Consider the following 13940-nt stretch of genomic DNA (forward strand, 5'->3'; position numbering starts at 1 on the left):
ATGGTTATGATCGGTACGGCAGGACTGATCGGCGTTATCATGACGACAATCGGCGATTTAATGGGCCGATCAGAGGAAGAGCATCAGTTCATGATCGGCTAGGGGGCAGGCTCAGTGTGCACGATAGGCTTGGTGATCGTGTCCAATATTTTCCTAGGAACCAGGAAGAGCTCGAAGAGATGGCTAATGCGCGGGTTCCCGATGAGTTCATATTTTGCAGGGATGCCAACACGCATCGGATGGAGTCAAGAGAGAATCGACGCCCAGCAGCAAGGCAAAAGCCACTCCCTCCATGGTGTCCTGAAGGGTTAACCAAGACACAAAAGAGGAGATTGCAACGAGAAAGGCAAGAGGAGTTAAGCAAAGGCGAGGGCTCTGGAAGTCAGCAGCCATCAGACGCTAAGAGGGAAAGTCCATCGGCAGGAGTTAACATGGTCTTTATGTTGCCGATGGAGTTTCTTGCACCATCCAGTGATGATGAGTTGGAATTTTCCGATCAGATAGCTCAGCTGGCTCTGGATCCCATGACAGCTATCTTTGAGAAACCTGCCGATGATGAAAGGCAGCATCTCAAAGCTCTGTTCGTCAAAGGAAGGGTTGATGGGCAGCCGATGACCAAGATCCTAGTTGATGGTGGCGCTGCTATTAATATTATGCCCTATGCAGTATATCGGAAGCTTGGGAAAGGGGATCAGGATTTGACCAAGACCGATATGATGCTCAAAGACTTTGAAGGAAACGTGTCTCTAGTCAAGGGGGCAATATGTGTGGAGTTGACCATCGGCAGCAAAACCTTGCCGACAACTTTCTTCGTGATTAGTGGAAAGGGTGCTTACAACTTATTGTTGGGAAGAGATTGGATTCATGCCAATTGTTGCATCCCATCTACAATGCACCAATGCTTGGTTCAGTGGGTAGGTGACAAGATTGAGATTGTCCCGGGAGATTCTTCTTACGTCATTGCGTCGGCAGAAGCGGATACCTATGAGAGGACTAGGTGCATTTCAGGAGAAGTCTGGGAGAAAGATTTTCTCAAGGTTGCCGATTACGAGATTTCACCGATCCAAGCAGTCGGTTCTGATGACGGTTTTTAATGGATAGATTCGCCGATGATGGAAAATTAGGCCAGGGATTCACATCGGCCGATGATCTGGTAGAAGTAGATATAGGTAGTGGTGATAAGCCTAGACCTACTTTTATTAGTGCTAAATTAGATCATGAGTGTAAGCATCAATTAACTAATTTGTTAAAGGAATATAAAGATTGCTTTGCTTGGGATTATACCGAGATGCCTGGTTTAGACCGATCAATTGTTGAACATCGGTTACCCATCAAGTCTGGATTTCGGCCATATCAGCAACCAGCTCGCCGATGTAATCCTAACATTCTACCTGATATTAAGGCCGAAATCACCAAACTCATTGAAGCTAAGTTTATTCGGCAGTGTCGGTATGCCGAGTGGATTTCCAATGTCGTTCCGGTTTACAAGAAAAATGGGAAGCTTCGGGTGTGCATTGATTTCAGGAATCTCAATAAAGCTACGCCGATGGATGGATACCCAATGCCTGTTGCCGATCTGCTGGTTGACGCTGCGGCTGGTCATCGGATCATTAGCTTTATGGATGGTAATGCGGGATACAATCAAATATTCATGGCAGAGGAAGATATTCCAAAAACCGCATTCAGGTGTCCTGGTCATGTTGGGTTATTTGAATGGATAGTCATGACCTTTGGGTTGAAGAATGCTGGTGCTACTTATCAAAGGGCCATGAATTTTATATTTCATGAGTTCATCGGCAAGCTGGTAGAGATCTATATTGATGATGTGGTGGTTAAATCTGGGGATTTCTCAAAACATCTTGCCGACTTACAAAAAGTGTTAGAGTGCACAAGGAAGCATGGATTGAAGATGAATCCCAATAAGTGTGCATTTGGTGTATCGGCAGGGCAGTTTCTTGGTTTCATGGTACATCAAAGGGGATTGAAATTAGTCGAAGATCTATTGATGCCATCGATAAGATAGTGGCCCCTACCAACAAGACTGAGCTCCAGTCCTTGATCGGTAAGGTAAATTTTATCAGGAGATTTATATCTAATCTGTCTGGTAAGATTCGTGCTTTCAGTCCTCTTCTTAAATTGAAAGCCGATCAAGAATTTATTTGGGGAGAAGAACAGCAGTTGGCTCTGGATGAAATCAAGAAGTATCTAGTGAATCCTCCAGTTCTAGTTCCACCTCAACAGGGAAAGCCCTTCAGATTGTATTTGTCTACCGATGGAACGGTTATCGGTTCAGCTTTAGTTCAAGAATTTGAAGGGAAAGAGAGGGTAATTTATTACTTGAGTAGGAGGTTGATTGATGCTGAAACCAGGTATTCGGCCATTGAGAAATTATGCTTATGCTTATATTTTTCATGTATCAAATTGAGGCATTACCTGCTATCGGCCGAATGCACTGTTGTTTGCAAAGATGACGTGGTCCGGTACATGCTATCCATGCCGATTATGAGTGGCAGGATTGGTAAATGGATTTTAGCGCTGTCAGAGTTCGATCTGCGTTACGAATCGGCTAAGGTAGTCAAAGGGCAGATTATGGCCGATTTTGTGACTCAGCATTGTGGTGTAGTAGAAGCCTTGGAAATTGTACCCTGGACGCTTTTCTTTGATGGATCTATATGTGACCGGGGGGCAGGAATCGGCATTATATTAGTTTCCCCTAAGGGGAGGAAGTATGAATTTTCCTTGCCGATTGTTGCTACATCAACAAATAATCAGGCTGAGTATCAGGCTCTGATCAAGGGATTGGAGTTGTTAAGAGAAGTTCGTGCTGATGCTGTTGAAGTCTTCGGAGATTCTATGTTGGTTATAAATCAATTGACCGGGAGTTATGAATGCCGAAGTGAAGTTCTCATAACTTATTTCGAGAAAAGCGTGCGACTGTTGAAGGAATTCAAAGATTTCCGATTAGAGCATATTCCTCGATTATATAATGAAGAGGCCAATCGGTTAGCTCAGCATGCCTCGGGATATCAGCCTATGATTAATGCAATATCGGCAATCGGTGCCGATGATTGGAGGAAGGAAATTATTGATTATCTAGAAGATCCATCTAAGAAAGTTGAAAGACGAGTTCGATTTCAAGCAACCAAATATGTGCTCCTCGAAGATGAATTGTATTATCGAACTATTGATGGAATTCTTCTCCGATGCTTGGGTGATGATGAAGCTAGAAGTTTGATGGGAGAAATCCATGAAGGAGTGTGTGTGGAGCACATCAGTCAGCCTTTAAGATGAAGTGGATGATTCGAAGGAATGGATATTTTTGGCCGACCATACTTGAGGATTGCTTTAAATATTTCAAGGGGTGTCAAGGTTGTCAAAAGTTTGGTAACATTCAAAGAGCACCCGCATCGGCTATGAATCCTATCATAAAGCCTTGGCCGTTCCGAGGATGGGGTATCGATCTGATCGGCCAGATTTATCCACCATCTAGTAAGGGACATAAGTTTATTTTGGTTGCCACTGATTATTTCACTAAATGGGTTGAAGCTATTCCTTTGAAGAAGGTCACCTCGGCCAATATGATTGATTTTGTGAAGGAGCACATTATTTACCGATTTGGGATTCCTCAGACAATTACTACCGATCAAGGCACTATGTTCACATCAGCCTATAATTAAAGTGTTGAATTCTTCTCCTTATTATGCTCAAGCCAATGGGCAGGCTGAGGCATCTAACAAAGGAATTATCAAGCTTATTAAACGAAAGATTGAAGAAAATCCTAAGCGGTGGCATACATTGTTGAATGAAGCACTGTGGTCTTATCGGATGGCTTGTCATGGATCAACCAAGGTGTCACCCTATCAATTGGTGTATGGACATGATGCAGTGTTGCCTTGCGAGATTAAGGCCGGATCTAGGCGATTATCTTTTCAAGATCAGTTAACTGCTGATGATTATGCCACCTTGATGACCGATGAGTTGGATGATCTAGCAGGACATCGGTTAAAAGCTTTAATGAGTATAGAAGAAAATAAGAAGAGAGTTGCTAGATGGTATGATAAGAAAGTGAAGGCTAAGGAGTTTGCCGATGGGGATTTGGTATGGAAATTAATTTTGCCAGTCGGGACTAAAAGTTCGAAGTTTGGAAAGTGGTCTCCTAATTGGGAAGGTCCTTATCGAATAAGTCGATCGGCTCCTGGTAATGCCTATATTCTAGAAACTCTCGAAGGAGTTGAATTTCCCAGAGCATTAAATGGCAAATATCTAAAAAAGTACTACCCTAGCATATGGGTCGATGCATAAAAGTTTAAATGCCGATAACACTCCTATCGGCTGGATTAAAGTGTATCTGGAGATGGACTTAATGTTTCAAAAGATGCCGATAACAGTCCTATCGGCTAGACTAAGACATTAAGAAAGCTGAAATGCAGAAGAACAAAGGTGTGTTGCCGATGAGAGCTTCAGATATTCAGCAGCGCTTGGATTGCCGATATGGCGCGCAGCCGGATCTGATTGGCTGTTTCTATCTCTTTGGTATCATCATCGGCAGAACCTTTTATCGGCTTCAGCTTCTTCTTCAACTGCAGCGCTTTGCGACCGTGGGCATTTCGTTCTTGCTCGAGGTGCTTGATGGTCTCCGGCAGTTGGCTCTCTTCTTGCTGGGCTTGAGACAGAGCATCCTCTACTTGCTTGAGTTCGGCCAGCAGGGCTTCTCTTTTTGCCGATAGATCAGAGACTTTCTGCTTCAGTGCATCACCTGACGACTTTAAGGTGCCGATGTTCTTATGCTTCTCATCGGCTAAGAGTTTTTCTTTCATCATCTCCTCAGAGAGCTGGATTTGAGCAGCTCTATCGGCAAGGCGCCGAGTGGCTCTCTGGTACTGCAGCTGGCGGCTTTCTAGGTGTGCAGCCTGGAAGAGGGTTTCTTCAGCATCGGCAGGAATTTGGCCTCTAAGGGTCTTGAACAGGGCCTTGGCTGAGTCGGAATCGTTGACCAGTTGAGCTGTGTCTTGATGAAGTATGGCCGATAGCTCTTCCAGCTTAGCCCTGGTTTCTGCCGATACAGTCCCAACTGCCCGAGAGGAGCTTGCTTCCTCACCTTCTTCTTCGGAGATATCAATGGCGAAGGAGAATAAGCTTTCGGGAGAATCTTGTTCCTGAAAGTGAGGATGAAATAAGTCATTTTTATGGTCAGAGCTTCGGCAGACAATACTAGTGGAAAGTTGGATGACTTACTTGCTTCAAGGCAATTTCTTGCCTTTGACTGAAAGATTCCGATGGAGCTACAGGTTGATCGGCAAGTGTTGCCGATGGGACGATGTCAGCTGAAATTTAACAGAAAAGGTTATAAGATCGAAGAGAAGAAGCTCATCGATAGTAATTTTGAGGAGAGTACGTTACCTTGAGGAGGGATGATACTTGTCTGAAGTGAGGAAACTACCGATAGTATGATTGAACCTGCTGGATCGGAAGTTTGATCGCCTACGTCGGCCGGCACATCTTCTGATTGGGGTGCTTCTAACTGAGGTTCTTCTTGCTGGAGTTCTTCCATCTGTGGTGCTTCCTGCATTGGTTGGGAAGACGGTACTTGCTGTGTCTAGACTTCTGGAGAAGAAGGAGAAGACTCCACCGGAATTGGAGACACCGGAGGAGGAGGGGGAGTTGCCACTTTCTGGCGCTTTGTTCCAGCCTTAGCACCTTTGGTGCCCTTTCTCTTTGGCTGGCTAGACTGGGGGGCATCGGCACTTTGACGCTTGGCTTTTGCCGATGCACCGGTTTGCTGCAACAACAAAAAGGGGTTTATGAGCATAAGATATAGCCGATATAAAGATGGTCAGTGTAAAAGAAAAAGATTTGACAAATTGCCTTGAAAGCCTGCGCCAGAGTGGAAGCGGCTACCGTTGGTGATGTCTGAGTTCTCCTGGTGGTGACTTTCCTGAGGCGCACACCCCGATGCACGACGGAAGCCAGAGTGGGAGCATTGTGGCCGATTGAGGAGATCGGGCCTGATGGAAACAAGTCGATCGGCTTGCCACTCCTGCTAACCGATGGGGGGATGTTGTCAACCTGCAAAAGGAACACAAGGGTAAGCTACCGATGGAAATAATATTGAAAAAATGAAACATCGGTTTGAAATACTTACAGTGTCATCGGGGACTTCGTATTCAGGGTCGATCATGCCGCGGTATGAGAGGGCCGATCTGCAGAATAGATGCTCTTTCCATTCTGCCCACCATAACTTGTATGCCTGAGTGATAAAGGCAGCTGGAACCCATTCTGACAGATCTACATCTGTATCGGCATCTGGTGGTAGTTGGGCTACTCGAATCCACTCAAGAAAGTTGGTGATGAGTTCTCTGGGTTTTATCACATCGGCATAAGGAAGTGCAATTGGCAACTGGCCAAAAGCTAGCTGACGAGCTAATGCCGATGGATTGTAAAATTCATAGGTTTGGGGAGAGGTTTTTGTGCTACCAAAAAAATTCACTGGTATGACTCTGGGAGTCACAATTGCCATCATTACCTCATTGTCCCTGTCAAGAGCTTCATCAAATGGATTGAAGGTTAGAGGGAGCATACTGTCTGGGTCATCATAAGCCAACCATGGTCGTTCATCTCTGGCCAAGCCCTCATACAGAGTCTGGAAGAATCGGCCGATCTGATCCAGATTACTCCCTGAACCAGGTAGAACTATGGCAGCTTCGCCAAAGTTCAGGGGGGCACGTGTTGCCGATTCCTCTTCGCCCAACACATGATTTTCGGCTATATCTCTTGGGAAATGCTGTGTGAACAAGTTGAAGTCAAGGCGCTTATGCAAATGCAGATTGAGCCACATGTTAATAAACCACCAGGGGCCTCCCAAGTTGCCGATAGACTGACCAAGCAGGAGTTTCTGGGCTACCTGATGGAGAAGATGGTAAGCAGCGCCAAGCAAGTATCGGCCGAGAGGAAATTGGCCACCGTTAGCCAGTCTCTCTGCTGCCGATAGATAGACAGAAGTCGGTCCTGCCGATCGACCACAGAATACAAACTTGTCCAGCCACATGTTCAGAAAGGTGGTTTGTTCCTTTATGGTGACAGGCCCCTTCCCACGGTACTTTTGAATGTATCCTGACCAACCGCCGATAGTACGAGTCTCCACTTTGGCACTAGGAGCGGTATCAAAGAAGTGGGTGCTATCGGCAGAAGACACGTCCAGACCAGTGAGCATAGCTACATCGGCAAGAGTAGGAGAAACAGGGCCGTGGCCAAAGACAAAAGCATTAAGGGTATCTGACCAAAAATGAGATGCAGCGATCAACAGTGATTCGTTCCTGTGCATATCGGCAATAGATAGCCTGATGCATTGGGCTAGCTTCCTTTCACCCCACTGGACTTCATAGGAATTGCTGACCCTCAAGAACCAGTCTTTCCACCCTACGGTAGGGCTGGGCCAAGAACGGAAGGTGTCTTTCCACAGATCTAAAGAAAAGTTTTCAGCTCTAAAGGGGATCCTGTTGGTTTCTGCGTTGATAAGGTCGGTTGGATCTGGGTCCCCTAGAGGGCCGAGGCATTGAAGGTGTGGTTGATCGGTGGGGATAACAATTTTGTTGGACAATTCCTAGTGATTTTGGGCGTAAAGGAAACACAAGAGAAAAAGGAAAAGGAAGATATTCAGTAAAATGAATTACGGATGAACAGGGATACGAGAAAAATATACAGGAGACGAGATGAAGATCTGACCTCAGGAACGACGAAGCCAATGGCCATCTTGATGCGAAGAGAGTGTTTGAAGACACCGGGGTTGGTGAGGAGGAGTGCTTGTCGGAGGTCTTGGGAGCTTCGAATGGCGCCGCCGCTGGAAAAGTAAAGTTGGGGTGGTAGAATGATGTGATGGGGAAGGAGTACCCGAGAAGGAACTATTTATAGGACAAAATGGGCAAGGGCAAAACTGACTTATCTCTTTGCCGCATCCGAGAAATCCGAGGGTACTCAGGTAGATATGGTAACTGTTCGCACGGTAATCAAGGGATTGTGCAGGTGATTTGACGGGAAGCGGTCATTATCTGAAGATATTTTACTGTGCGAGATCTCCTGGTCGGTCCATTGGCAGCGTTCTATAACGGTCATATTGCCGATGGGCGAATAAAGGGGAGGTAGCTGTTTGTACGAACGTCCTGGTCAGTACATCGGCAGATCTTTGTAACGGTAATATTGCCGATGTACGGTTGAGAGAGAGATGCCCGTTTAGAAAGTTGGGGATTTCGAGGAATCTGCGGAAGAATAGGATCAGAGTTGTTCAGATTGAGGTTGTCGGTTACCACATTAGGAGCATTAATTGCGGGAAAAGGCATCATTACTGCAGAAAATTTTGGAGCATTAATAGTTTTATACTCCGAAATTGGGGGGCATGTGTTGACACCGTTTTTTTGGACACGCGTCCAGGATGGCAGGATAAGGTGGCAGTGTGCTGTTTACAGGATGAATTGCCGATGAAGATGGTTGCCGATGAAGGAGAGGTTGGACATGACTAGGTCTGCAGGCAGTGATGTGTTTAGGCCGATGGTTATAATGGGGGAGTCTGCCGATGACCATGGCAAAGAGTCTGCCGATGATACGGAGCGGGAGTCCGGAAACTGCTGATCGGTTTATGGAAGGATTTCAGCTTGTCACGGGAGATAGCTTTGTTATTTCCTTGTTTATTTAAGTCGTTTTGTATACGGATTCCGTGTAATTTAGAATTCGAGTTCTAGTCGTGTTTAGTTGTAGCTCTTTTAGCAGGGTATAAATATGAACCCTAGGGCCTTGTAATGAGACATCTATCAATCAATCGAACACACGTTTTACTCATATATTCCAGCATCTACTTTTCGACGACTTCGTCATACTTTTTCTTTTTTTACTACGAGTTCTTAGGAATTCATCGACTTAAGCTCGGCGTATTCTCGAGTTCCGCGTGAGTACCTCTTAGCCGTGACATCCGGGCGCATCGCTGTTGTCAGGACTAAAGTATTCGAGTTACCACCTTTGCCGATAGTAAGGTCAAATCGGCTCGCACGTCTTAACGTTTGAATCGGGTATTAGCCCTTTGTGTTTGTAGATCTTTTTGCATCAACACATTCTAAAAGAGGCCCACGAGGCCCATATAGAGAAAATCCATTATAATTTCTGTACAGCCCATAATAAAAGAAAAAAGACTCATTTAACAGCGTCAACCCATAGAGGCCCATGTAGAGAAAACCCATTGTAATTTCTGTACAGCCCATAATAAAAGGAAAAAGACCCATTTAACAGCATCAACCCATAGAGGCCCATGTAGAGAAAACCCATTGTAATTTCTGTACAGCCCATAATAAAAGGAAAAAAAACCCATTTAACAGATCTAAGTGTTCAGCCCATAATAAAATCCCAAACCCAGCAATCCATATATAGGACATAGACTTGGAAGAGAAGCAACGGAGAGGAAAACAGATCTGATGTGCGTGGGGAAAGCCTCTGCTCTGCGTGAATATATAGGACATAGACTTGGAAGAGAAGCAACGGAGAGGAAAACAGATCTGATGTGCGTGGGGAAAGCCTCTGCTCTCCTCACGCAGAGCAGGGGAAAGGGGAAGAAATCAGATTGCAAAAGAAGAGGAAATTTTCAAGAAGAAGCACTACAAGACTGAACTATACCTCATCACCAAAGGTTAGTATCCCAATCTTTTCAATCTACTTTCTCAAAAAGCAATAAAAAACAGCAGCAATTTAGGACAAAAAATAGGAGAATTTAGATCCAAGGAAAAGACAATTAGGATGAAAAAGATGTCCTGCTACTTGTACTTAATCAAATAGCAGGGTGTGGCCTGGTTGCTCACTGTGGAGTAACAGATCCAGCACTTTTGTTAAAAAAAAAGATCCAGCACTTGGAGGTTCTCATGTGGAATAAAGGTAGAAAGAAGGATATATAAAGAAAAAGAAACCAAGTTTGCATAAAACACCTGACTGTTTAGAAAAAACCCTTTTACATACCTGCATATATGCATGCCCTTTTACATCTGCATCTAAAGATTTTAACATCTTTACCACTCTGAATATTACAATCACAAACTACCACATCACGTCAGTTAACATGATCTCAGACCTAGACTAATGAGCTCAAGGGTGATTGCTGAAAACAACAATGGGAAGGTTCTATAAGCACAACCATTGTTTGCTCTTCATTCAGAAAAGAAAACAACACAGCAGACCGAAAAAAATGGCCTTCTGAGTTCTGACTTTACGGCGGGCAACTGACCTGGATCAAGATATAGCTTTGAAGTTGGCAATCGACATGCATACCATACATGCAAAATCCTCACACATACATGATATCAATTGGCATGCATAGTCTTTAACTCTTGCAAAAATTAACACCCACTGCCAGTGATGAACACAGCACAGCAACCCCGGACCCGGAACTGAGTTACCGCACAGAGCAGTGTGGGATACTGACCTTGGTCCTCTCCTTCTGGGTGTACGGAGAATACCACTTGGTGAGCCTCACCTTACCCTGGCGGCTGATCAGGAGCACGAAATTAAGGCACAGAGCAGAGGATAGTGCAATTAAGTACAGAGCAAAATGGACTTAAAGATCCAGTGCACTGCTAGATCGTAACCGCCATCTACAGGAACCCGCATGAGCAGCGCGTCCGGCGCAAAACACAAGGAAGGAGACGACGCTTACGAGGGGAAGGAGTGTTTGTTGCGCTGCGCCCTGGCGCCCGTCACACCAGCCTGCAGCAGCGCGCTGCGCGCCAAAGACGGCCGTCCGCACGGCCGCACGGGCACCGAGCAGCTGGTCCAACTGTGGCGGTCGGTGAACCGATTTCCCAAATCAACCCTAAAAGCCAACATTCCCCACCCTGTGATCGCGCGAAGGAACGCACAAATCATACTCCTCCCAAATCCAACAGCTCCGTTGAAGAATTTGACCAAAACTCTGACGAACCCACCATGCGTAAGAGAGGAACGCCCAATTGCCCAAATCCGCCTCACCGACGACCCAACACTAGATGAGGCGGGACCGTCGCCCCAGAAACCAGCCGAACGAGGAAGAGATGGGGGCACGGCGAGGTTGCCGGTGAAATCGCCGAGGGCGAACCCCTTCCACTCGAGTGTTGCTGGGAAAGTGGGATAGCCAGACGATGGGGAAAGTGGGATAGCCAGAAACAGACAGGCGCGACTCCCCATTTCAAACAGTAACGCTTGAGTGGACCCTGCACGTCAGCGAAACAAAACAAGCAGAACAGTTCAGACCAAATCCGGCGCTCCAGTCTTCATCCAGCGGCCATAAAATTCATGTGCCAACAAACCACAAAACACACATGTGTCATATAGCATTTCTGTAAAAGAATCAATTCATGAATCAGAATCCAGACTACAATCCGATACTATAGTTATTCCGATTCATCATTTGAAATGTTTTCTAAAATCTCGATTCGAATCTTTCTACGAGAATCTAGATCCCTACCAAATACACCGTAAATATGCAAATTAATAGTTGAACAATTCAATTGACTCCCTAATTCACTCTTTTTTCTGGTTTCGTGATACATATATCCACATCTGGTAAAACTATTCGTCATTTGCCTATTTAGGAAAACAACAGGGTCGTGCAAATGCAATTCCATATAGCCGGCATCTTGACGGCAGAGTGAACACGCCACACGCCACGGCGACGCCGTAGGTCTCTCATCAGTTCTGCCGTGCGGTGGTAATTAAATTTAACCGTTATCCAATTGAACAAGACCATGATCGCTTGTCCATTGTTTGTTAATTAAATTTGGTCTTACAAAGTTGACCAAACTCCAGCACCATTGACTCCGTGCGAAGACTATAAATTTCACGAAAATATGTTTGACATTCCATACTTGGAATCAGCTTCTCGTACACTCTAGTCTACGTTCACGGCGATCACCATGTCCGTGCTCAACATGTACCCGAGGCTCCAGCTCCAGGCGAGCTCCGTCGACGACGACAACGACGACGTCGACCGCCACGGCGCCTCCGTCGGCTACGGCATCGCCGTCGTCTGTGTGACCATCTTGGTGTTCTGCGTGCTCGTCTCGTCGTCCTTGAGCGTCTGGAAGGCGTGCGCCTCCGCCTCCCTGGTCGCGCTGCTGCTCGTCGTCGCCGCCTGCTTCGCGCCCAAGAGGTGGTGGTTCTGCCGCCGGAGCCAGCGGCCCGGCGCGAGCGCGGAGCTGGTTGTCACCGTCGTCACGGCCGGCGGCGGCCGCCCGGGCTTCCCGTGCCCTCAAGTGAATGTGCCGCCGGCGTTCGCGTTCGAGTGCCCGGCGCTGGAGGCGAGTGGCGGGGGTGAGGGTGAGCCGGCGCCGACCGCCGCGGTGTGCTGCTCTGTGTGCCTCGAGGACGTGCGCGGCGGCGAGATGGTGCGGCAGCTGCCGGCCTGCACGCATCTTTTCCACGTGGGGTGCATTGACATGTGGCTGCACTCGCACCGGACGTGCCCGATGTGCCGGTGCGAGATCATCTCGCCGGTGGCTGCGGTGACACCTAAAGCTGAAGCACAGGAGGCACCGGAGTCTTTGGATGATGATGATCATGACTTGCCGCCTGTGTAACTAGCTAGTGGTGGGTGTACACATGCAATGCAATGTCTGAGTGCAACAGCATGTACATAATGGTAGTTGCTCTTGAAAACGGTAGGCCTGATAATATTTGTGTAAACAGGATCGTCAAGTATCACAAAGATAGTTTTCGCAAAAAAGAAAAAAATATCACAAAGATAGCACACTCTATATTTGTATCTCTTCTGTGTTTTTTCCATGTTCTTTTTTTTTGGAAATGCTATATTAGGGCACTCACAATACAGACTCCATCATAGAGTCTAAAATTATTTATTACCTTAAACAATGTGGACTTAGAGTCTAAATAAAACTTAGAATTTTATTTTTTCTAACTCTTTTTTCAATAAATATGCTGTCACATTAGTAAAATACCATAAATAATATGTAATTAATTGTCTTGGACTCTATGATAGAGTCTTACATTGTAAGTGTCCTTACACCATGTGTTTTGGGAGCTTTGAGCACACAAATTTGTTGGCCATCGTACCGGTCCCAAGGCCCGCTGCCGTTGCCTTCTCGCCGCTCTCCTCCGCTGCGGTGCCTAGGATGCACTACTAAATTGGTGGAGTTCTTCTAGTGTTTTTAATTAGTAGTAAAACACTATTACTAGTTATAGCACTAGGGATCCTTACTAGGAGACACTTAGTAGAAAAAGTTTGTACTAAATTTTAAATGTTAAAACACTAGAAAAAGTCTACATTATTAGGAGAAGTTGAAAATTTTGATTGTGCTGGACCTTTACCGCCTCCCCTCCACCATGGCCCCTAGATCAGACCTCCGCCGTTGCCCCTCCGTAGTGCCTGATCTGTGCTCACGCCGTTGCCGCTCCTAGCATCTTCCTAACTCCAGCGAGTTTTCTTCCCCCAACTCTGGCACTGTCACCTAATTTTTTATTTTTGGTCTTTCATAGAAAAAAATATTTCTTGTGATATGTGATTTGTGATTTGTGTCGACACAGCTGTGGATCTTTGTTACTTGTGATATGTGCCAACATAGCTGCAGCCAAGGGCGGAGTGGTGAACGGCGGCGCGTTCGAGTTTTGTGGTGTGGCTGGAGGTAGAAGAAGGCAGGAGGCTACTGGATCTTCATCCTACGGTTGAAAAAAAACATGTGTTGAAACTGCATAAAACACATGACTGTTAGGTTGTTTTAGACATGTTTACAAAAATTTCTCCTAGGAAATTATGACCATTTCCTTGTCCACGCAAATTTTATTGCTTTTCCTTTAGGTAAAATGTTTTGATACAGTGTGCATTTATTCTAAAAGATTTTTCTGAATTAATTTTTATGAAATAATTCTGATACTTTTTTTGTTATTTTTTGATGCACGTATAATTCATTAAGGGCATAGAA

At 45.7% G+C, this 13940-nt stretch overlaps 2 protein-coding genes across 2 annotated transcripts; one reads left to right on the forward strand and one right to left on the reverse strand.

The window, feature by feature from the left end:
* Positions 9925 to 11817, reverse strand: LOC110434741. Its single transcript, XM_021459456.1, has 4 exons — positions 11793 to 11817; positions 10685 to 11216; positions 10454 to 10517; positions 9925 to 10255 (listed from the first exon to the last, which is right to left on the reverse strand). The coding sequence occupies exons 1-4, from the start codon at positions 11815 to 11817 to the stop codon at positions 10238 to 10240; spliced, it is 639 nt and encodes a 212-aa protein (XP_021315131.1). The 3' UTR covers positions 9925 to 10237.
* On the forward strand, positions 11919 to 13687 carry LOC8078350 (E3 ubiquitin-protein ligase ATL41). Its single transcript, XM_002451847.2, has 2 exons — positions 11919 to 12577; positions 13546 to 13687. The coding sequence occupies exons 1-2, from the start codon at positions 11919 to 11921 to the stop codon at positions 13685 to 13687; spliced, it is 801 nt and encodes a 266-aa protein (XP_002451892.2).

Source organism: Sorghum bicolor, chromosome 4, assembly GCF_000003195.3.
Source record: "Sorghum bicolor cultivar BTx623 chromosome 4, Sorghum_bicolor_NCBIv3, whole genome shotgun sequence".
NCBI lineage: Eukaryota > Viridiplantae > Streptophyta > Magnoliopsida > Poales > Poaceae > Sorghum > Sorghum bicolor.

Coding starts and splice junctions, on each gene's coding strand:
- LOC110434741 (XM_021459456.1), bottom strand. CDS start 11,817: ATGGTGCTGGAGTTTGGTCAACTTT. Junction 11,217..11,792: donor GCTGGAGTTTGGTCAACTTT/GTAAGACCAAAT, acceptor GCTGACGTGCAG/GGTCCACTCAAGCGTTACTG. Junction 10,518..10,684: donor AACAAACACTCCTTCCCCTC/GTAAGCGTCGTC, acceptor GCTCCTGATCAG/CCGCCAGGGTAAGGTGAGGC.
- LOC8078350 (XM_002451847.2), top strand. CDS start 11,919: ATGTCCGTGCTCAACATGTACCCGAGGCTCCAGCTCCAGGCGAGCTCC. Junction 12,578..13,545: donor GATCATGACTTGCCGCCTGT/GTAACTAGCTAG, acceptor GTGTCGACACAG/CTGTGGATCTTTGTTACTTG.